Source organism: Lontra canadensis, unplaced genomic scaffold (genome assembly GCF_010015895.1).
Source record: "Lontra canadensis isolate GAN:19392208 unplaced genomic scaffold, GSC_riverotter_1.0 scaffold30, whole genome shotgun sequence".
Taxonomy (NCBI): Eukaryota; Metazoa; Chordata; class Mammalia; order Carnivora; family Mustelidae; genus Lontra; species Lontra canadensis.
Genome location: NW_022631024.1, coordinates 16,855,959 through 16,879,744, shown reverse-complemented (window position 1 = coordinate 16,879,744; position 23,786 = coordinate 16,855,959). Strand labels below are relative to the sequence as shown.

At 45.9% G+C, this 23,786-nt stretch overlaps 1 protein-coding gene across 1 annotated transcript in view; it reads left to right on the top strand.

Annotated features, from left to right (window-relative positions):
• MED27 (mediator complex subunit 27) overlaps nt 1–23,786 on the top strand; it is a 192,642-nt gene that overhangs the window by 51,952 nt on the left and 116,904 nt on the right. Inside the window, exon 3 of the mRNA XM_032866130.1 lies at nt 12,044–12,174. Within this exon, the coding sequence (XP_032722021.1) occupies nt 12,044–12,174 (131 nt within the window). The remainder of the gene's footprint in view (nt 1–12,043; nt 12,175–23,786) is intronic.

Sequence of the window (23,786 nt, the reverse complement as noted above, 5' to 3'; positions counted from 1 at the left end):
TATGGTTCATATACCACATTTTACATTAATTTCTCCAGCAGGGTCTGGGGCAGCACCCTGTAATCAAATACTGTGTAGCAAAATGTTAGACTATTCACACTAAGTGAGATAAATTAAGATTTACATAGACTCCCATCAGTTCACGTCAGTTTTTGCTGTCACAGGGGTTTTGGTGCCTACGTTGGTGAGAAAGCTTTTGACTTTAAGGACTTGCTATACATTTCTATGTTGAGGGGAGAAATGATGCTCTGTACTGGCAGATTCTTGTCCTGTCCTCTCTTTCTCCTGTGTGAGACACCAGCAGGCACTAAGTGTGTGAAAAGGTGTGTACACACAGGTTTGCACATGGGTTTGCACGCTCACTCATGCAGCAGCAGGCCGAGGCCTGGCCGTGAGCGAGGGCGTGTGGAGCGGTGGTTTGCGGTCAGAGTGGGGAGCGGCAGCAAGTGGCCAGGGCCTCAGAAGTCACCAGCGGCAGGGGGAGAAGGACTGGGGACTGTCGGAGCACTTCCTGCTGTCCGGAGGCCTGGCTGTGGACACAATTGCAATTTCCTCCACTTCCCTTGAGGCCGCACGGCAAACCTTGATGAACTGAGTAGGACTGCTCGTTGCAGCCTCAAAAGGCTGAGCTGGGGAATGGGGGGGCAGGAGAACCCTGTCATCTTCCCTCTCCGTGGGGACCTTGTGCAGGATTCAGAATCCAGATTCCTACCATACTTTGACATTGAGTTCAGATCTCTTCTCATGCTAATTATATATTCATTGTTTAAAAAATTCTTACTGAGGACAGATGAAATTCTGGAACGTGCGAATGGTGGAGTAGTGACAGCAGGGACCCTGGAGCCAGGCTGTCTGGATTCCAATCCTGACCCTGCCTCTTACTGGTTGCCGATGAGACAGTTCTGGCTCTCTTGATTCTTACAGTTGAGAAAAAGAGTAAAGATAGATATATGCAAAAAAGACTGCAATGTACAGCGATCAGCTCTATAAAAGGTGTTTTAGGAAGGCTTCTGGACTGGCTCAAGCAAGCTTCAACTCTTCTCAGCTCCCTGCATGCCAGGTCCTTAAGGGAAAGGCAGCCTCTTTATTTGAGCATATCGTGGAGGAAAATAAAACACTGGATGTGGCATCGGTTGCCTTTTCTTACGTTCTTACCCCTGGTCCCCAAAAAAGCTCCTTCCCACATCTGAGATCTTCTGGACGGATGTGGTTGTGGTGGAAGTGTCGTTAACATTCCTTCTTGGCCATTCCCGGCTCGGTGCTGCTGATGCGTCTGGTTGCTTTGTTGTTGACAGCAGAATTTGGCACGTTTGAATAGGGCCTCAAACATCATGGTAGTAAGTAACTTGCACATCAGAGCAGGGGCTCCAGCCTTCTCGTTCGCTGTCCCCGTACACACCCCTTCCCCAGATCCACCCAGAAATAGGCCTGGTTTTCACTGGTCCAGCTCCTCTAAGGTGTTTTGGGGTTTTTTTGGTCAGCAATGCCTTCCAGCCATTGGCTCGATCACTGTGATGCTCAGTCTGGTTGTTAACGCTCAGCATCTCGGCCTGTTAGCCGTACTCAGAGTTAGCCTTTACCGAGTGTGTATTTTGTGCCGTCATTTTGCTCTACACTTTCGTGTATTTAACTCTCACTGAGTATGGTTTTGCCCAGTGAAACCACAGGCTGTTTCTAGAGGAATCAGGTAGTAAGTAATGAGTAGCACCGTTATCCCCAGTAATAGAAGAGAAAGAACAGAAGTTCTGGAAAGTTGAGCAGCTCATCCCCAGCCACACACTTCAGTGCAGGGCCTGCTGGGTTATACCCAGACGGTGGACCCCGTACCTGCATTCTTCATTAGCTTAACAGTAGTAGAAGTCATGCCTCCGTCACACTGATCGGTAGAAAACTCACTCTAATCCGTTATTCATCTTAAACCAAAAACATAACCACTGTTGGTAAGTATGATTTAGGGTTTTAAAATTCCAAACAAAAAAAAATTATAGTCCTATATTTATCATAGGAAAATTCTGCTGCCACTAGGCTGACATCTGCTTTGCCTCTTCTGATACTTCTGCTTTCTTCTACTTTCAGGACTCATAGATAATCACAGCCAGAACTTAAACCAACAGAAACCTTCAGCAGTCCTATAAAGAAGGAGACAAGTCCTGGGAGTCTGGAGAAGAGACTTTGGTCTTCTAGTGCTGAGTACTTTGTGGGTTGTGTTAGAAATACTCTCTAACTTGATGGTTGAATGCACTAAAGTTGAGCCAACTTTCTGGGCATTTGGGTTCATGTGTAGATGAAAAAGAACAGCTCGCACAGTATATTAGAAAGGGCTTCCCAACTACCCCTCTGGGTTGCTTTTTATTTAGAGTGCTTATTGCGTTTCCGCAGGCCTCGTACGCTTGTCCTGGATTGTAGTGAGTTTTACTCAGAGTCGGCCGAGGGGCACCCTCAGTGTGAGGGTTCTCCTTCACTGTACAAGGGTTGCGTTGGGGTTCCTTCTCTACACAGCTACTCATTCAGAGCACCTGTAGGGTGCATTTCCCCCGTTTTTCATCGCACTTACCAGTTTATTATCTGACATGTTTGGGGTGACAGTATTTGATGAAAAGATGATGATTCTACTCTGTTTTCGGAAAAGTCAGTCATTCTGGCATTGTTCGAGGTGGTGAATTTCTGGGTGTTGTCCCGTCTGATCATCACACGAATGGCTCCGTCTGTGCTGGGCGCTGTGCTTCAGGCTTTTGCGCGCGTCCTTCCTCACTCCGACAGCGGTTCCTCTGCCTCGTGCATCGTGCTCATTTCGCTGTGTCTGACACCGTAGTTCTAGATCCTAAAGTCCGTGATCACGTGGCTCCCTATTTCCCTTCTCCTCCCGAGTTTTCTCTGCCCTTTCTCTGTACTACTTTTCCCTCTTCCCTACCTCTCCCTAGTTCATATGCCAGGTACGCCAGGGCTGGAGGGAGTCTGACCAGATCCCTCCCCAGCGGACAGCAGAGGAAGCTGATGGGGGCTGCAGGTGACAGGAAGGAAAACGGTGCTGGGAGCAGAAATGGCACGTGGTGACATTGGCAGATGATAGAGTTGAGCTCCAGTTAAACCTGAACTGACTGGAAGGCACAGAGCGATCATTTTTTATGGCCCAAAAGAGAGGTTGATAAGAATCTAATCATAATCTAATAATAATTTTATATTTATCGGATTGGTCATTTTAAAAAATCATCTTTACTGGCTTCTTGACTGGACTCCGTGAGTGGTAACTGAGCATTCAGTGTCTGGTTTTGTGATCTGGTGGTTTCCATTTTACTCATTTCTCAGTCAAAACCATTCCCCCTCTTTCAGAGGGGGGCAAGGAAGAGAAATACCCAGGGATACGTGTGTTACCTGGGACTATTCAGTTCTCCCCCCACCAAAGCTTTGGGAAGAACAGACAAGGTATTTTGGTGTGTCCGTAAACGTCCCATGCCCATCAGGCCTCTGCCCTGTGCTCGGTTCCCTCTAATACCATAGAAAGCCTCTTACCTACCCCCTCGCTAACTGCCCCCATTGGAGACTTTTGGTGACTGGGGATGGGTTCGCGCTTCATAAATATATTTAAATTTCACCAGCATTGATTTTTATATTAGGAAGTCAGGTTCAGAACTGCATTTTCTTAAGAGAAATATTTATAACATCGTAGAATTTCAGTGTTAGAAGGGGCCTTAGACACAATCCAGCCTCCTCTTTTAGACTTTCGTTCTAGGCCTTATGTGTGCATTTAGAGACTGGCGTTCAGCCTTTCTGATGGAAGCATAAAGGTCATTCCGGGATATGTCATTCTTCCCTGCCACTTCTGTCTTCAGTCATAACAGGGTCAAGCACACATTCTGTGTTTGCTGACTATATGGTGGGTAAAGGGGTGATTGTTCTGGGCTGGTTCACGCTTAGCTGGGAGACAAGGACGTGATGACCCACCCAGCCGCCGCGGACTTTTTCCTCTAGCAGGAGGACAGGTGAACAAGCTGGCACCACGTCGTCTTCCCTCTTCAGAGGGCATGTTCTCACTCACTGTCACCGTGCTCTGATGAACTGTTAGCATTCTCTCGTTGACACGTTGTCACATGTGCCTGGATCCTGTTTCTATTTCCTGCCTGCTTCGTAAGCGGTCAGGTGAGCCGCCAGCAGGATCTTCCCTTATGGCCCTGTGCGTTGCTGTCTAGGAACACGCCGGGCAGAAAGGTTGAGGGCCTGGTCTGAGGTGCGAGGGGAGTAACAGAGACGGGGAGGCACGGATTCTAGTGTACCCTTGTCCTCATTCCTTCATGGCTTTCTTTTGTGTTTTTACTCTCTTCCTTTACCGGTAGCCCCCTGGCTGGTGGTTTCCTCCATTTTTAGCCACTTTCACAGTCTGCTTCGTTGGTGACTCCGCTCAGATGATGAGTGATATCTCTTGCAGCTGATTGGCACCTCCGAAGTACGATAACATGCACACAGCTGTAGGGTAAACAGCAGTTGCGGGGAGAGGCCTATTAATAAAGGTGTGAGATCTGGGACGTACCAGAAGCACCAATCTAAACGACCCTAAGCGTTACAGAGATTTAAGAAAGTGAAAGGCTGCTACTCATCCTCTCTATTCGCTTCTCTGACATTTTGTGAGGTTGGGACAGTTGAGGGTTCATGCACAGGAGAAAAGAAACCCAAATGGCCTTTGGCATGTAAATGACGCCGCAGTCGGGCAGTAATGCAGCCCTGACTCCGTCCCGCTGTCCTAGTAATTGAAAGGCCTGAAACCCAGCTTCCCAGTAGAGGACAAATAGGCAGATAAATTGGAGGCTTCCTTCTTATGGTTTATTGATGCTGTTTTGACCAAGTAAAAAGATCATTTACCCATAAAGCCTCAAATCTAAGGTTGTTTTTCTTTTCTTTTCTTTTTCTTTTTTTTTTTTTTTAATATTGGTTATTTGAAAGAAGCGTTAGGAGATAAAAGGAGGAAAGAAGCTAATACCATTATCTAATATTTGGATAAAAACCCAAGCAAAACAATTAGATTTATGGTATTTTTCTGTAGCTCTTTTCCTTGGCACAGATAATAACAGTCAGGCTTGCTTGTTTCTCTGCTCAGAGTTATGTTCAAAAGAAGAATCAGAGCTTTGTCGTAATACATGTTTTTTTCTCATTAGCTGGAAACAAAATATATTTCAATAATGAGGGGCAAAGGTCTTGCAACTCAAAGTGGTGATGAAGTATTCCTGGTTTTGCACAAACATTGGTTCTAGGTTAACGGTTTAGGGGAAACGGGGACTGTCTGAGAGTCCCAGTGGCCCGCACCCCCACCCCACCCTGCCACATCCGCATATCCCAGCTGTAGGGGCTGTGACTCATCCACGTGTCCCATTGTCTTGAGATCAGGGCTGTGAGCTTTGGTGTGTTCCATTGCATCTGGGAAGGATTTTCAACACACTCTTGTGCCGACCGGCGCTGGCTGTTTGGGTCAGGGGTCTGCAGGGGACGTGATGCTCTGCGGCGGATGTCCGTGCTTATTGCCCTCATGATGTAGTACACACGTTCTCAGAGAATCCCTGAGTAAAAACAGATTATACGTGTGGACTCTCCCAGCCCGTAAGAGAATTTATACAAACCTATGAGGTAGTAGCACCATTGCCCCATCAGAGAACAGTAAACAGCGGAGATGCCAGGAAGGTTAAATGTGTTATTGCTGAGTCTAGAATTTAGATTTTTGGACAGTATTGAGGTTTCTACGATTTCTTGATTTTTTTTTCTCCATGGTTTTTAACCATGAATGATATTAAAGCCCTAAGATAGAATTTAGAACTTTCCCATACTCCCCGCTTGAGACATGAGCGGAGTCAGTAGAAGGGAAGAACCTGTGACATCATGGTCCCTAAGAGGGGTCCGAGTGAAGGGAGCAAACAAGTGAGCCAGTGCCGGGGATGCCAGCTAATACCGTTTTCCCAGAACACAGTCTCAGTTCCCTGTCTGGGAAGAGGCACTGTGCTCTCCTGCTGGAAGAGGTAGCAGATGTCAGGTCCTCCAGGTGGAAAGATGTGGCACTCTTAGCCCCCGCCGCCCCACCCCTTCCCTCCGGGGAAAAAGGCTGGGGAAGTGAATCCTAATGGCTTCCCTCCCTCTCTGGGTGTGTGTCACCTTGGGCCAATGACTTCTCTAAGGCCCGAGTCTCCTCTCCTATAAAATGGGGATGGGAGGTGGGTGAAGGTTGGTGTCTCTAAGGGCCTTCTCTGACATTAGAGTACTATGATTTGAGGTCATCCGATTGCAAAGATGCCTTTGCCTGAACTCAAGCCCCCACAGAGGTTTAGACATACTTACTATTTTGGGCAGTTAGAATAAGAGGAAAGAGGGGTTCCTTGTGGTTCTGCGCTGACAGTGAGCCCCTGCAAAGCAGTGTGTTGCTTCTGTAAGTGCCCAGCCTTAAGAGGACTGTCTGTTGGGGCCATTGTGTTCTCTATATTGGCTACAGTGCCAGGCCAGGCCGTAGCGTTTCACGATCTGCCAGTCCACTTACCAGTTGACAAATTCATTAGCTTCTCCTGTATGCAGCGCAATAGCCTGGATGCTGTTGTGAATGCAGAGTAATCAATAACAAGGTCTGCACCCTCCAGAAATTTCTCCCCAGGTGGCTAGCTTAGCTTCATTCCTGGACCAAGAAATAACACAAGGCTGCCTTTCCTGGCTGCCAAGTCCCAGTGACGGGCAAAAGCTCTGTGCTCAGAGAAGAGAGACTGGCCTGGAGGGACTGGGGGAGGAGGTGGTGGGGCACTGTGGCCTCTTGATCTCTTCGTCCCCTCCCATGGGCCCCTTGTCTAAGCCAGCCAGAATTTGTTTAACTTAGTTCTGTCTCACTCCTCACCCAAAGGGTTTAGTTACTGGAAGTACCAGTAAATCTTGCTAGTATTCTTAGAAACTTGCATAAAATTATACATAAATTGATTTTTAAAAATAAAGCGAACTCTGTCTTAAGGTTAGGAGAGTTGTATTTTTGTTTTGTTTTTGTTTGTTTGTTTGTTTGTTTTCACAACCTCCCTCCCCCAAAAGAAGCCTTTGGTGAATCTTGGAAAAGGAGATCGTGATTTTCACAGTGGGAAGAATCAAACCTTGCTTGACCTGGCTTATAAATTTTGAGAATTTTGAATGTCAGATTTTCTTAAAGCGGGATTCAGGCCATATGGCACAGATAGGATAATCTTGGGAATGGATAGATGCTGTGTACCGCGAACCCCAGGGAGGTTTTAGCAAACATTTCAGCTTTTATGTGCTAGACCAAATTGAATGCCACTGGCTTAATTAGTATAATGAATGTGATAGGTGTGGTGACTTTCCTTCTCTTTGCCCCTCAAACGTCTGTCCGTCTGTTACAGGACATTATCCTCTGTCTGATTTGGAGCAGATAGGAGCATTCAGTACAGTGTGGAAGACAGCAGGGCGGAGAGCCGACCAGAGGACATTTTGCTCATCTGATTCTCTGAACCCAAGATAGAGGAAAGAAACTTTGCATTTGAATCCTGTTTTTTATAATTTACTTCAATAATATTTCCTTCCAGTGTGTGTTGTTATTTGTAATTTGAACCATTAAAGCTAAGTGAATTTAGGCCTCAGAAATTGGGACTTCTTTCAAAGCAGATTCTGTAAAGAATGAGCCTATTGGGTGCAAAGCGTTGTTGAGCTTATTGTGTGAAATTATGGGGACATTGTTTCATCATTTTATGGTGAAGCCAGATACCCAGGTAACTCCTTTAGAAACCCGGAGGAGTGAAACTTCGGAGCTCGAGGAGAAGATGCAGCGCGTGTTCTGTCGAGAGGGAAGTGAGGTGTTTGTAAGCTCACACAGCCCTTGTTACTGGCAGAGGCCGGTCGCACACCTTCAAAGAGGATGCTGGTTACAGGGCTTGTCGGTCTGCCCTGGAGCCTTTACGGTGACCTTATGTTCTAACCCTTGGCACTTTTGCTGGTTTAATATTACCAGAACAATATACTTTATATTTTTTTAAGATTTTATTTATTTAGGGGCGCCTGGGTGGCTCAGTGGGTTAATCCTCTGCCTTCGGCTCAGGTCATGATTTCAGGGTACTGGGATCGAGCCGTGCATCAGGCTCTCTGCTCAGTGGGGAGTCTGCTTCCCCCTTCTCTCTGCCTGCCTGCCTGCCTGCCTCTCTGCCTACTTGTGATCTCTCTTTCTGTCAAATAAGTAAATAAAATCTAAAAAAAAAAAAAAAAAAAAAGAAAGATTTTATTTATTTATTTGAGAGAGAGTGAGCATGAGCGGGGGCGGGCATAAGGGGGAGAGGGAGAGGAAGAAGCAGACTTCAGCAGCAGATGCTTAACTGACTGAGCCACCCAGGTGCCCCCAAACAGTGTTACTTTAAAGAAAATAGCCAAATCAAAGTTTTCCAAATTCTAAGAGGTGTTTTGCAGCTCATTATGAGTTGTTGAGATGTTCCAGGTATAGAGGTAATTAGTAGACATAATTGATTAGAAAGGGCTACAAGTTGAAAACCGACCGAAAAGTCCTAGGTCAATCATAGAAAATGGGAAGTTGACAGTAATAGCAAAATTGCAGCTGAGAGCAATGCTCTCTAAATCCAAAGAACACTGAAATTGCTATTAGCACAGAATGGCAGTTTACCAGTAAATAATGCTTGCCACACCAACATTCCCATTCTCCACCCCTGTGTGATGTGGAAGTTAAAAGAATAGATTGTTTTCCTTCTCACCCTCTTTCATTTTATTCTTGTCTAGTCAGTGGAGAAATGATCTTGGATAGAAAAATCGCATTAGAACTTTGATAAGTTGCTTTTTGAAATTGTTTCCATGCCACAGACATTTGGAACAAAGTATGTTTATTGAAATATATTTTTATAGAAAATATTACAGAACCTGTAATTGAAAACTTATGGCAGCATTTTGGGGAGTGATATGTTCTTAATGTTAATTTGTGGATTTGCTCTGAACTCCCTTCTGCTGTTTTAGAACCATCGGCTGAGTGAACGTTTTCCAAGTCTTTTCAGATCAAAACTGTGTTTCATGGAATGGAGTATTTGGTACTTAAATAATGTATAAATCCAGTTGGACAGGATCTGCCTGTCAGTTTTATTAACTTTGACCTTTTCTCCCATTATAAAGATGGTTCGGTAAATATTTAATGGGCCCCTTATAGATCTTGATAGTCGGAGCTGTGTTCCTGGAAACTGGGATACGGATACGTATACATGATGTCGCTTAATCACCGTGAGTCAGCGTCGAAGGGCAGGTTTTATTTTTCTGGAAAGAGGAGCCTGTCCCTCTCCGTGTGCTCTTAGAGGTGCAGTGTCTGTTGAAGGCGTCCAAGATGGAAGGCATTTTAAAGGCACCCTTTAAAAGACAGCAGCTAGCATGCATTTCTGCTCTTTTGGGTTTTTTTGTTTGAGCAAACGATCAAAATGATGCCAGGTGGGCAAAATATACCCTGCCACTGTGCGCAGTTAGCAGGACTCTTCCACTCAAAGAGTCAGCAGGGCCGGAATGGCTGAGCTTGCATGGACCCTAATAAGATACAAAGAAGAAGGAGAGCCAAAAGGAGAGACGATTCCTTGAGCCAGGAGGGGACCCCTGCCAAGCTGTCTTTCCCTTTAATTCCATAAAGCCCCATGCATATTGCACTCATTGCAAATTCTGGTGGGGAAGATCGAAACCCAAGTAGCTGACATTTTGAAACATTGTCTTTCAAACTTGTACTGTCCCTTGCTTCCATTGATTTCCCATTTAAGAAATCTGTAGGAGAAAAACAAATTTGAGCAAAATTCATTGGTCTAAGATGAGTTGTTAGAGCTGAATTATGCCCCCCCCTTCCACCCTGAGAAGAGCTCCATTTTTATTATAAATGTGATACATCTTTGTCTTGTATTGTGCAGCCGTAAGGCTCCCCCAGCAGATCGACCAAGTAAATCAAGAGCCCGTTAAAAAGCAATATGGATGCTCCAAACACAGACATTTCAGTCTTACTGGGTCACTGGATATCTTCATTTTTATGACCACTTTCAAGAAGCAGACCATTTCATTGCGTTCTGTTTTCTTGCTCTCTCTCTGTTTGTTTGCAGCCCACCGGCTTTAGGTAGGCCATCTGTTTTTCAGAACATCATTACCCTTTGCATGCAGGGCCCAGCCCCTTTGATATGGTGGTCACCAGTTTCATTACCATGAACTGTAATGTAGCTGACTCTGCAAAGGAAATCTATGCCTTGAAAGAGCATTTTGAAAAGAAATTGATTCAGAGCTTCAGAGTGAATTACTATTTGTATGTTTAGTTAATTCTAAATAAATGTTTGAAGGACCTTGCTTAATTTGAGAAGGGAAGAAGAAACATTTTGGATGTTATAAATGGTCTCAATCCAGACTCTTAGCTTGGCATTTTCACATTTGAATGTTTTATTTACATCTGTTCACAATTGGGATACCTTTCAAGGATGATTTTATTATCGAGAGATTGATGACAACTCTTAAGATCTAAAATACCGAAGTATGGGATTAAAAAAGGAAGATAGCAGTCACTGTCACATGTCAGATTGGATGTAAGCGCCTCACTTGGCAAAGAGTGAGACTGATGAGTTGTATTTTAAAACAAAGGATCCTGATGGTAGGAGATGGGGGTGGGGAGGGGAGGGAGACTGACTGCATTGGGGCCCTGGGGAACTTTCTTCAGGGATGGACATTCTCCGTACCTTGATTGGGGTGTATAGACAGGTATAGACATTATCCCAACTCATCAAACTGTACACTTAAATGTGTGCATTTTATGTAAATTTTAACTCAATAAGGCGGATTTTTTTTTTTTTTTTTTGAAGTCCTGTTGGGTTTAGAATTAGGCAGTGTCACTTCTCTTTTCCAAAAGTGAAATGGAGGTCTAGAGAGGTAAAATGATGTGTCCTGAGTAACTTCAAAGCTCAGTGGTTTGTCCGGAACACAGCCAAGGATGTGGGGCCTAGAGCTCACTGAAAGTATTTTGCATCCTTACTGGCACTGTATTGTTCCACTTACCTGTACACAGAGTGAGAGGAACTCCTCTGTCCTGTATCCATTTGTATGCTTTTTGTTGTAAGATACACTCAGGAGCTTATCCTTACCACTGATACTTGTATCTTCAGCATTGAAGACAGCAGACAGCGGATGTTGGGGCTGACCACGGGTGTGCTTCCTGTATGTTTATGATAGGCCAGGTTGTGCTCCCAGTTAATGCAGAAGACTCCCAGTTATGTGGTTTTTATTATAAGCAAGAGTTCCCAGAACCAATTCGTCTTTAAGAAGTCCCTGTGGATCTTCTTAGAAAAAATGACATGGGCTTTGAAAAACCATTTATATAAAGCATATATGAAATAGTAGTGAAAAATAAAGAAGAAAAATTATTCAAGCTCTGCTATTTAGGAATGTGCTGTTAATGTTTCTTACTTTCTTTCTTTTCTTTTTTTTTTTTTTTAAAAATTTTTTTTTTTTTATTAGAGAGAAAGTGCAAGGGGGGGGAGGGGCAGAGAGAGGGAGAGAGAATCCCAAGCAGACTTCCCAATGAGTGCAGAGCTGACGTGGGGGCACGGGGGCTTGATCTCACGACCCTGAGATCACGACCTGAGTTGGAATCAAGAATCGGATACTTAACCCACTGGGCCACCCAGGCGCCCCTATTACGCTTAACATTTGAGAGACTGTCTTTTTTAAGCATTTCTCTGTTTACAGTGTACCTGTTTTTGTTTTTTATTCCATAAAATGATGTCATAAATTCCTTTCCATATCTTAACCAAGCTCCCGGTCATTGCTGGGTGCTCAGGAGGTCCCCAGTTCTTCACCGTTATGTAACGCTGTGACAAACAGCCCTGTCCACTCTTCTCTTCCTGTTCGTCTCAGTAGCTCCTTACAAATACATTCCTCGGAGCAAAATGTTAGCCGCTGCATTCGCCGTGATTTAAGACGTTCTAAGGGGTAAGGCACATCAAGTAGTGATAGTTTCATACCCCTCGGCCTGCGTTTACCAAACGGTATTTTTCTTCCCCTTTTGTTCTCTTTGCCCGTGCAGTTGCAGTACCATGCAGGTCTGGCGTCTGGCCTTTTGAATCAGCAGTCCTTGAAGCGCTCGGCTAACCAGATGGGCGTGTCCGCCAAGCGGAGGCCGAAGGCTCAGCCCACTACTCTTGTCTTACCGCCTCAGTGAGTAATGGGTTTGCAATAGTTCTTTCATCCTGGGCGAACTCTTCTCGGTGCTTGTTTGTGGGGAGTGGAAAGTTGTTTCTTGTGAAATTGCTCTTCCTTTTGCCAGGGTACCTGCTAAGATTAGAAACCCAGCATGCAGGTAAGATCGTTTGCATAGATCTTACGTGAAGCGGTGATCGTGTGATTCCTAATTAACATATTTTGTGTGACTTTCCCACCTAGGATTTCAAGATATCTCATAGCCTTTTCTTTATTTCCTTGTCACACTCCCAGAGCTGGCACAGCCTAAGTGCAGTTGTTCTTATCTAACCGATGACACAGCTCAGGGGCACGTTTTAAGAAGCTGCGGGCCACTCAGAGAATCCGAGGGAGCTGGGATTCGAGTCGTGCTAGGCTCACTTGTTCTCTTAAATGTGCAAAATATGAGCCCTTCTTTATCCTAGTAGGAGAGATAGGAGGCACTGTAAGGTTCAGAAATGTCCAACTCAGTGATGGTTTTCACATGTGCGTACCTCCATGGAGCTCAACCCAGATGAGGCCATGTGGCCACGGCTTCCAGAATCCCGTGAGGGGTCCCCCCATGTTCCCAGTCGGTGCACGTGCTGCCTCCTTTCCTGGGTTTAGCACTGTTCCACCTTCTTCGAACGGTTGATTTTTAACCTATTCTTGAACTTCACGTCACTGGAGCCGTACAGTACGTAATCTGTTTCCAGCTCTTTTTCGCTCAGCATAATGTCTGCTAGACTCATCTAGATTGTCTGTCCTTTTTTGTTGCTGGGTAGTATTCTCGTGACTATGCCGCAAGTGACTCATCCGTGACCTGTGGGGCTACTTCGTGCTAGAAGCCCTAGCACGTGAAGGCCAAGGCTCACTTTGTGGGAATCAGCAATGCGAACACACCAGTCTTTGCTGATAGCTTCTCTGTGAGCGCGCACACTCCCCGGAGCAAGGCAGCACTCCCAGCGGCTGGCCTGGGCCTTTAGACACATTCCCTGTCCTGTCCTGCCCTCCCATCGTACCCCGTTTCGGTTACATCCTCAGTCACAAACTACAGTTGACACCTCGAATAATGCAGGGGTCACAGGCACAGTCAAAGATCTTGTATAACTTTTGGTTCCCCCCAGACTTAACTACTAATAGCCTGAGAGTGACCGGAAGCCTACAAGTAACATCAACAGTCGATTAACATGTATTGTGTGTATTAAATGTGTCATGTTCTTACAATAGCATAAGCTGGAAAGAAGAAAATGTTACTAGGAAAATTATAAGGAAGAGAAAATACATTTATAGTGCTGTATCGACAAAAATATCACAGATAACGTGGATCCTTGCACTTCCAACCCGTGTCATTCAGGGATCAGCTGTACGTTTTAAAATTTCCATCCAGAGGAGTGTTTTCGGTGAGACTCCGTTGTTTGCTTTTATACAAGATCTCACTTACTTTCCGTTTGATGAGCAAATATTGTACCTCCTATCTGTAGGCACTGTCCTAGGCTGTGGGGTTACAGTCATGAACAACACAGATGTGGTCCTGTGTTCCCGAAGCTTTTGTTTGCAGGGGGAAAGAGACAAAAAAAGAAAAAAAAAAGGCACTCCTCAACAAATTAATAAATTAATATAATAATTTCTAGTTACGATATATTAACAAATTAATATAATAATTTCTGGTTATGATTGGTGCTTAGAAAGGAACACATAGTGTAGTAAAGGTTGAGGTTGAGGAAAGTGCTTAGATTGGGTGGTCAAAGAAGGCCTCTCCAAGGAGATGACGTGAGGTGGAGAGAGGCCAGCAGAGAGCTGGGAAGTCACAGAGGATGCTGCGGGATCTTTTCCCTCATCGCTGGACACTCACACCACCATTTCTATGATTTTCAGGTTTTCTTCATAATTAACATTTGCTTCCAGGAGAAGATGAACATAACCAACCAGCTTCCGAAAAGTGATTTTCTGCTACTGCATGGCCAGGTGCGCGTTTCTCAGACACTTTGAGTGACGCAGAGCGAGAGTTGTCACTGTTTGGTAGGCGCTTCTGAAGGAACGTGATCTGTGGTTCCTCATATGTTGACTTGGTGATTCTGCGAACCTTCAACTTGCAACTCTCTAAAGTCTAATGGGCTTTGTAACTTGTCATTTTCCCTGCGTGGATAGTCTGCGGAGGCAAGACGTTTGACGAGAAGCGAAAGACTTTCTAATAGTCCCATAAGACTGGAGCCAGAAAGTGTTTGCTGCTAAGTCTCTCTTGACCAAAGTCCGCCCGTGGTCCATCTGTTCGCCATTTGTTCATTTGCATTGGCTTGAAACCTGTTTACAGGTGACATGCTATTATGAGGACACTTAGAAACTATTTTAAGCACCAAGGCAATCAACAGACTCTGTTCTCATGCCAAAAAAAAAAAAAAAGGAGGTGTTCACAACTGTCATTATAAATTTATAATAAATCACTCAAAACACTTAGTTTCAAAGAGAAAAGTTGTTGCCGTGTCCTAAGAATACAACATCGGAATGATTTCCTATACTCAGTAGCCTGTTTCCTGTGAAAATTGACTGCTGCCTTTTCACATCATTGAGCTTTTGGGGTTCACGCTCCCTTCAGAGACCTGTCCAGTAGGCAGGGTATATAGCTAAAGGACATTCAGTGCACCTTTCTTGAGCACCTACTACATGCTTCTTCCTGTGTTAGAGTCAGAAATAGAAATACCAATAAGACATAGTGCTGGACTAATTGAATTATAAAAAAAATTTAAATTAAAACATAGGCCACTAGTAATATATACATATTGTAGACCTTGAACCAAGCAAAGATGACACGAAAGGAAAACATAATAACACCATCACACAGAGAAAGTTACTGCTAAGGGTTTGATGGATATAATTCTCAATTTTTTCTATGCAAATATAATGTTTAAAAATAAGAAACATCCTCCAAAAAGGATTGTATTGTAATGTTCTGTATCACATCTCAGCATTTCTTGAATATAGTTGTTAGACTTGAAGATAGTGTAATTTTATCTGCGGAACATTTAAATTTGCATATTAATCAGCCATGTTCTGGTTGTATTCTGTAGAACACTGCTAATTACAAAATTTTTATTACAAGCACGACATGACCATAAACTAACTCTGTCATTAAGGAAATCCCTTATAAAACAACACCCAAACCCTGCGTATCAGTCACCTACTGCCACATAACAGATCACCCCCAAGCATGGTCGTTTGACCCCAGTAAACACCTGTCACATATTTTCTAGCTCAGGAATCTGAGAGTGGCGTGGCTGGGTGGTTCTGGCTCAGTCTCTCGGAAGATTGCAATCAGATCTCAGCCAGAAATGCAATCATCTGAATGTTGGACTGAGGTTTGAAGGTCTTGCCCAGGGCGGCTTGGTCATACGGCAGGCAAGTTGGTGCTGGCTGTTGACAAGAGACCTCCGTCCCTCTCCATAGGAGACTTGAGTACCCCCATGACTTGCAGGTGACTTCTCCCAGAGCAGGGAGCCCAGCAGAGCCGATCCTTTTTCGGACCTAGTCTCCAAAGACACAGCATCCATTCCACCCCATTCTGTTGGTTAGAAATGAGTCACTAAGTCTGATGTTTAAGGGGAGGGGATGAGGCTCTCCCTTTTGAAGGAAGGATTGCCAAAGAATTTGTGGTTGTCGTTTAAAACCACTGCAGTTGCCAGTGAGGAGAGTCATTGCACAGAGGGAAGAATGGTGGAGCCTGTAAGCCCCATTCACTTATTTATTCAGCAAATGTGTACTCAGGGCCTACAAGTGTTTGGTCCTGTGCACTGTGCTGGGAATTTGGAGATGAACACAACACAATTTTGGCTTTCACGAAGCTCTGAGCAGAAGCAGAGGAACAAACAAGTAGCAGGGAATCCTAGTAATGTGTGCCAAGCCCTAATGACATCCCAAAGTGCTCAAGAAGGCCATGGGCAGGGCGCTGAGAGAGCCACATGTAGGGAGGTCTAGCCAAACGTTGGTGAATTTCTCCACTGCTGGGTGAAGGATGGAAGCTTGACTTCATCAGGAGAGCTCGATGCTTCTCGTATAGGCTCACAGGATTCTAAGGAAAGGTTTTATTTCTCCTTGGAGGAAGCCACCGGAGGACCAGCGCTGGACTCCATACTCACCCTCCTCTGGAACTCTGGTGATGCGGTGACAGATGGGTTTCTGCATTGCCTTGTGTCAGCATTTGGATGGCAGGAAGGCTACCACAACAAAACCACGGGCTCTAAGTGTGCTGAGACCACAGGCACGGTGAGGGGGCAGGAGAGGTGTACAGTGTGTTTATTTTTTAAATGCAGTTGGCTTAAACAGTAGTAGTCTTTGAAGATGCTGATTCTGCCAGAGTTCCCATAGGATTAGTGATTCATGGGATTAATGATTCATATCTTTCTCCTCCTCCAAGGAAGCTTCTAAGAAGGCAAAGATGCTCTTCGTGATGAAAGATCTTTTACCATATGTCGGCATTCGGAGGGCACTGACGAAGCCACCTCACTTCTCTGATTCCCCCTGAGTGTTGAATCCATCGTGGAAAAGGCCCTGTCATTTTCAGAAAGGAGCTGTGTCCCCTGTTGCTGGGTAAACGTTGTCAGGCTTTTGACCCTTGTAGGAATGAGGTCAGCTGACGGTTGCGATATCTGTGTGTTTACTACATGTCAGATGCGGCCATGTTTGCTTGTGCTCCCTTAGATAGCTGTCTCAACTTCGCGACCCATTGTTCAGCGCGCTTTCGTGTTAACACGGATACGGTTTTGATCAAGATTGTCAAGCCAAGTGGCCTGGGACCCTGGTGGCGACCTGATGAAGTGCTGACTGTCGGTGGGCGTGGGACGAGCGGATACTTACGCATTTGTACTTGGCACACATAGATCTCATTTAGATTCAAGGGGAAACATTGTTCTACAGAAAGGTTATCTTTCAAAGTATTACCGTCCCCTGGAAGTTGTGGGGACGGGAGGTTTCTTTTGTGTCATGTTATCCTTCCTGAAAAGGTGCTGCCAGCTCCATTAAGAGCACTTTTCCTTTCGTAGGCGACCTGTCTTCTAGTCACTCGGGAGGCGCTGTCCATGCTCCCAGCCAGGGACAGCCTCTCTTCTTCCCCACTAGGTCCACACTCTCAGCTACCCCAACCCACTGGACCGCGGGTCTCCTCTCGCTCCCACGCCATCAGGATTCCCCTTTCTCCTAGCTCATTTCTAGTAGTACGCAAACACGCTTACCCACACCCTCCTCCCGTGGGAACACCCAGCTCATAATCCCACTTCTTCCAGCTCCCAGCTCCCCTCTCTCCTCTTGACAGCAGGACTTCTAGAAGGAGTGGACTATACTTCTTTCTAGTTTCTCAATCAGGCCACCACTGTCCTAATTTCTATCCCTATACCCTAGTCTTGCCTCTGCTAGAACTCCACATAAGTAGAGACCTGCAGAACATATTTTCTTTCTGATTTCTTTTGCTCAGCATGGTGTTTTGGAGATTCATTTCTGTTGTGTGTGTCCGCGGTTCATAGCATTTCATCACTGAGTGCCGTTCCTTGGTGTTCTCTGGAGTCTTCCGTTACCATTTCCTTAACATTTTCCGTCTGTTTCAGTATTACCTACCACCTCTCAGAGGGTGAGGATTCTTCATGCTCCTGTTCTTGGATGACCTGCCTCAGGTTTGAGTAACAAAAACACCACCACAGAAACAGCATGTGGGACAAGTGTTGCTGGGGAGAAATGCCACCAGTTCGGGAGGTAGCAGGGATAATGACACGGCGTGTACACCTTGGGGTTCCAGTGTTTGAACAACAGATTGCCTTCGGTAGGGCCTCTAATTTGGCTGTGGGAGTTTAACTGACAGAAGCTCATTTTCTGCCACTGCCTTACACACTAATTCCCAGGAAGATCATCGACTTGAAATTACACACGGTGCTTATACAGATGATTGGATTCTTTCCAAGATGTGTGGTAAATGCCGCTTCTGTTCTTGAAAGGCAGAGGCTCGTGTTGTCTTTTGCTTAATGTGAAAGGAACAGGAATCCCGGAGAGCAAAGCAGTGGCATAAATCTGTCCTTGGCGATAGCGATGAATGAGGGTGGGAGCTTCTCATGGTCATTGATGTTGAAACTGAGCAAGGGGAGTGTTGGCCAGGACAGACTGCTGCAAGCCCAGACCCCCCTCTAGCTTCCTGGCCATCACATCATTACCTTTCCTCTTGCTGATTTTCAAGACTTTTTTTTTTTTTTTGGAACGTGTTTTTGTCCCTCGGCCGCACAGATATGAAACTCCAGGTTTCTGTAGTCGCTGTGCCATTACAGAAACCTTGATACAGATGTTTGAGGAGTGACGGTGGATGTACTTCCTTGCAGGGACCTAATTTTCTTCCTGATGACTTGAGCTTTGTTTTGCCTCATGAGGATCTTGAAACTTGGTCGAGGGCAGAAGTTGGTTCTGTGCTGATAAGTGTGTATTAAATTCTTCAACATAGATGATGACGGGAGTCCCGAACAAGACTGTTTGCAATCTCTTCTTGTTGGAGTTTAGTTTGCCTCTGAGCAGACCAACAGTGAGTAAACCAGGAACGAGGAGCACGCTGGTTCGTTGCCACGAGCCTTAGAGACGCAGAGCACCGTATCCTGAATCCCTTTCTGCGGGGAGCCTCAGTCCACAGGCTGTCTCTTCCCGAGCGTGGGCTGCTGGGCAGAGCAAGCCTGCTGCCCATACGGCATGTCCCCGAAAGAAGTAGAGAACTCTGCGGCTGTGAGTTTCGGAAAAGTCATCAAAACTTAAGTAGGAACTCACTAAATCCTTCTTTCCCCTACCGGCAAGTATTAAGTAACAATATTCATTAAATACCACTGAGAGGCTGTGTAATAAAGAAATAATCCTAGGCCTTGGTGGCTGTAACTCTCCAGAAGAGTTGAAATTGAGAATATAATTAAAGATTAAAACATTGTTTGCATTCTAGAACACGGAGAAATCTTTGTCTCCATTGCGGGACCATATTAATAAGGAAGAGATCAGTTTCCAATAACCGGCACGGCAGAAGCTCATTTACTCACATCAGTCGTGTTTCAGCTGGCTGACTCAGGGCCGCTCTTGCTTTTCCCTGCAAGACTGGCGCTGCCGCTGGGACGGTGAGAGGTACCGGCCCCACCGCAGAAGAACGGAGCCTCGTCTTGTCGGGGTCCCGAGTTTGCATCGGAGTGTGCACGCGGCGACAGTCTTCAATCCTGTCCTCTCGTCGTCTTCCTCTGTTTCATAACAAAACTATTTTCAGTCTACGAGTTTCAGGCAGTTTTCCATACAAAGGTTAAAAGGCTGGTAGAAGCGAGCGTACCTGGCTCTTGTAAGGTTTTATGGTTGTGACTCGGAAAGGCCCGCTTGACAGTGACGGGAAGAAACCCTTCGTGGTCAGAGCTCTGAGCAGCGGGGGCTGGGAAGAGCCCGGGCCTTGCCCGATTGCGTCGTAAAAGTCTAACCGCCCCAGCACCATTTCATCCGTTCCCTCTGCTTTTTCATTGCTGCTCACATTTGTTTTCCATTTGCCTTGAAATAGAATCCAAAGGCATTTTGAGGCCAACGGTGCAGAGTGGTCCCCCTGTGTCCAGTCCACCCGGTCGCCTCGCTCTCCCCGTTCTTCAGCGTCTCTCGTTGGGGGGCTCGGAGGAGGCACACTCAGCGGTGGTTCCTGCAATGTCCTTTCTCGTGTGTCTTTGTGCTCGTGTTATTGGCAGGTAGAGAAGGGAAGTGTCTCTCTCAGTCTGTTACTGACTGGGGAAGGCAAAATGTGGTCCAGTGACTAGGCAGGAAGAAACCTTCCGCTGGTAACCCCTGTGACGCTTGGCTTTGTGGCTCTCCTGTGGCATTTGCAACTCACTGTCTGCCTTGTGTTTCGGTTAGACTGGAAACCCCTTGGGAACTGGGGTCCCCTGCCTCTCCTTTCCCGCCTGGCCTTGTCTCAGGCACCGAGGACTGGACAAGCACGTCCTGCGGGCTGGTTCCCCTCTGGGCTACTGTTCATCCCCATGCCCGCTGGTGGATAAGGCTGAGAACATCTTTCTACAAGATGTTTACCGCTCATGGCTCTTAGTAAATTGAAAGTGTAAGTGTTGGGAATTTAGATGGCTGGGGACCAGGTGCCATTTGGACCGACAGAAATATCTCCGGGGGAGGATTTGGAGGTGCCGGTCTGGCCCTGCTGAGTGAGGACAGATAGGATTGGATCTGGAGGCTCGGGTGGCAAGCAGGATCTGCCAGCCGGGCCCAGGCCTTGCAGTGTGCTCCCATGGGGAGCGGCGGGCCCTGGGGGCTCATGAGCGGGGGCCGATGTGTGGAAAGTGGTATATTAGGAAGATTAATCAAGTAGCAGAATGCAGATAAATAAGGTAGTCCTTTGTAGCTGTTTAAAAGATAATTGGTTCATGTTACTTATCTTTTATCCCTTCTCTTTGGGCAGGAGAAAAATCTCTGGGAGAAATAAACGAGGAATCCCTCATAAATATTAATGTAAAAATCTGTCTATGGAGAATAAATATAGGGACATTTTGTTTTAAATGCTCTATGTCGTTGTGCTTCATTAGCATATATGTTGTAAAAGATCCTTTTCTTCCCCTGAGAGAACCATATTTAGTTCTGCTAATAGCCGCGCTGAAATCTGTAGCTTGTCAGGACTGTCACACTTGTGACGGACAGAACTACTTTGCTCTCCTGCTTCAGCCAGAGGGTTTCCATGCTCAGAAGTGCTGGCCCTTGGCAGGAAGCCAGTAGGAAGTCCTGGATCCTGTCTTATTAGCTAGACCCTCCGTCTGGACCTTTGCTTCCTGCTGTCTGGTCCCCTACTGTGTCTGTGTGTATGTACGCGTACGTGCATGTGCCTGTGTGTGTGCGTGCACGTGCACGTGTGTGTTTATACTTGTCACTCTGTAAGCATCGACCAAGCACTTTCTGCAGGCTAGGTGTTTGCTCCATCCGGCTGGAACTCTGAAAGTACAGAAGTCCTGCTGTCTATAAACAGAGGAGAAACAACATGAGTTCCGTCTGACGCATGTTAAGTTGGAGGAGCTCACAGGTCTTGAGTGAAGTGATATGGTGGTCTGTGTTAAGACGCTCCGTTCTCCCCTTTCTCAGAAGTGTGTGTGTGTTGGGGCGGGGGTGAAGGTGGGCAGAATTTGATAAAACTAGCTACTAACTGTGGAAACTGAGGGAAGAGAGCATGAGGCCGCTGACGAGCTCATTACAGTTTTATCAGCTGTTGTGTGTACTTGAGCATTTTCACAATCAGTGTTTTTATTTTGTTAAAATACAGGTCTGGAACTTGGATTGTTGTTGAAGAAATAGTTTTGGTAATCAGCTCCTTAGGGTGGTAGGGGAAGTCTTGAGAGTGGATAGAATCTGCCGGGGTGGAGGAGGGAGACCAGAGGAGGCGGGCAGGAGGAGATGGGGGGAGCCCTGCCGCCCCACCCTCCCTGCCGGTCTTGGTGGCACTTTGGCCCCTTACTGCCTTGTCCTGGTCTTGGCCTCACTCCCAGCTCATCTATGTTTATCTCAGGCCTGGTGTGACATAGACAAGGATTTAAGTCTCAGTGTCTTCCACAGATACTGAATCAAAGAGAAATTGCATAAAACAGAAAACTATAATAAACAACTTGGCCATTAAGCACCAAGTCAAATGTGGCAGCCTATAGAATCAGTTTAAAAATTATATTTCATTTATCTGCTAATTGCATTTCTCCTTTACAAGGTGATTTTATCCAGGAAGACAGCTGTCTAGTGTGGTTATGACATCACTCTGGCCATTACTGGTGAAGGAAGAGAAGAATGGGTGGTTGTACACATAATGTCTCCCCCCTCTTTTTTTGCATAACAAAGAGCCAGGGTCTCCGGGTTGTTAATATTTTGCACTACGTCATTCCCAGCTAACACTGTTGGGAACTGAAACTTTTTTTTTTTTTTTTAAAGTCTTTCTGGTCTTTCTAAATGGAAAGTAGTTTTGGTGGTCTCTTGCTGTGTATCTCTTTTTCCTTCTCTCTCTGCCACGTAGGCTGTTAGTGGCCCATAGATTTTTTGCCCCAAAAGTCCCTATTTAGGGTTACAAGCGACCAAGAAGCAGTGAGTCAGTTTCTCTGTTCACCTGTGATGAAAACTACTCTTTATATAAAGCGCTGACATGTACAGTGGCCTCAGTAACATGAGAACAAGTGTGAGTAGGAAATGGCTTTGTCTCTTTGCTTGAGGTCTTAGGGTAGGGTGGATTTTGATCAGGTGACACTAGTCGCTCTGATAGTCCCCATTCAGGCATTTTTAGTAAGAAAATGTGAGAAAACCTCTTTCACTTGAGACCGTACTTCTGGCTTCCTGAGACGCTAGGGAGAACATCTCCCCAAGTTTGTGTAGTATGTCGCTGTCTCTCTCTTTGGAAGCAGTTTCTCAGTCTAGATTAAGCTCTGAGCTCAGGCCTGCTGGTCCTTGGGATGAGCTGTCAAGGTCAGTTCTCACTCTGGGGACATTCTACGAACTGGGCAGTAAGGCCTACCTCGGGGGCATTGCAAGGTTGGTTCTCAACCACCAAATTAAGCTGAATATTAGAGTAAAGCGAATCAAATGAAAATCCCGGTTTCCCAGTCCATATAAAAATTATGTTTGCCCTCTACTGCAGTTCTGCTACGTGTGCCATAGCATTATTATCCGAGAACAGTGCACGTACCTTAATTAAAAAATACTTCCTCGCTGAAGAATGCCGGCTGTTATCTGAGCTTTTAGAGAGTCGCCATCGCTGACCGCAGGGCACTGTAATGAAAATAATGCTAAGGAGAAAACTTGAAGTATTGCAAGAGCTACCAAAATGTGATGTGGAGACATGAAGTGAGTGAATGCTTGTGGGAAAACGGCACTGGTTCCCTTGCTCGGTGCAGGGCTGCCACTGACCTTGAATCTGGAGGAAGTACAGTAGGGCGCAGTCAGACCAGCTAGGGCTGTGGTGGACGCGACGGACTCCCACGCGGAGGACCAGCCAGCCACACGTGGGGATCCCTTCTCCACAGACGAGGGGCCTTGCAAGCAGTGAGTCCCAGCCCTGGCTGCACATTAGAGGCCCTGTCGTGGCTACGTTGAAACGGCTCCCAGGAAGATTCCCATTTCCTTCTGAGATTCAGAAGTGCTGCTTCTGGAGGGGGTGTGAGGAGTGCTCCGGGGTTGGGGGGTCTGGGAAACCATCATCAGAGCATCTTTAGGTCAAGGGGATGACTGTTGTGGGGAGACTTGGCAGAGTTTATTGCCTATGGCTTAATGCCACGGCGGGAACCTACTAGAATTTAAGACTCAGAAGTTGGTTGGTTCCTCATCGGCCCGAAGTTGTGTCCGGTGCTGCCAGTAGCTTTCCTGACCAGTTTTAGCTTAGGACCCTTGGGTCAACAGACCTTGCGGTTTGGTCCCTCCAGTTAAATTAGTATCTCTAAGCGTGTTGCATTGTCATTAAAGACACTTTTAAATTTATTTATGTAAATCAGAACTACACAGTTCAGTGCATTGCAAATCTGATGTGTAGTCTTTTTGTCTTACATTTTTAGCAGCTTTATTGTACCTGTTTAAAGTGTATATAATTTGACATATGTATATACCTACGAAGC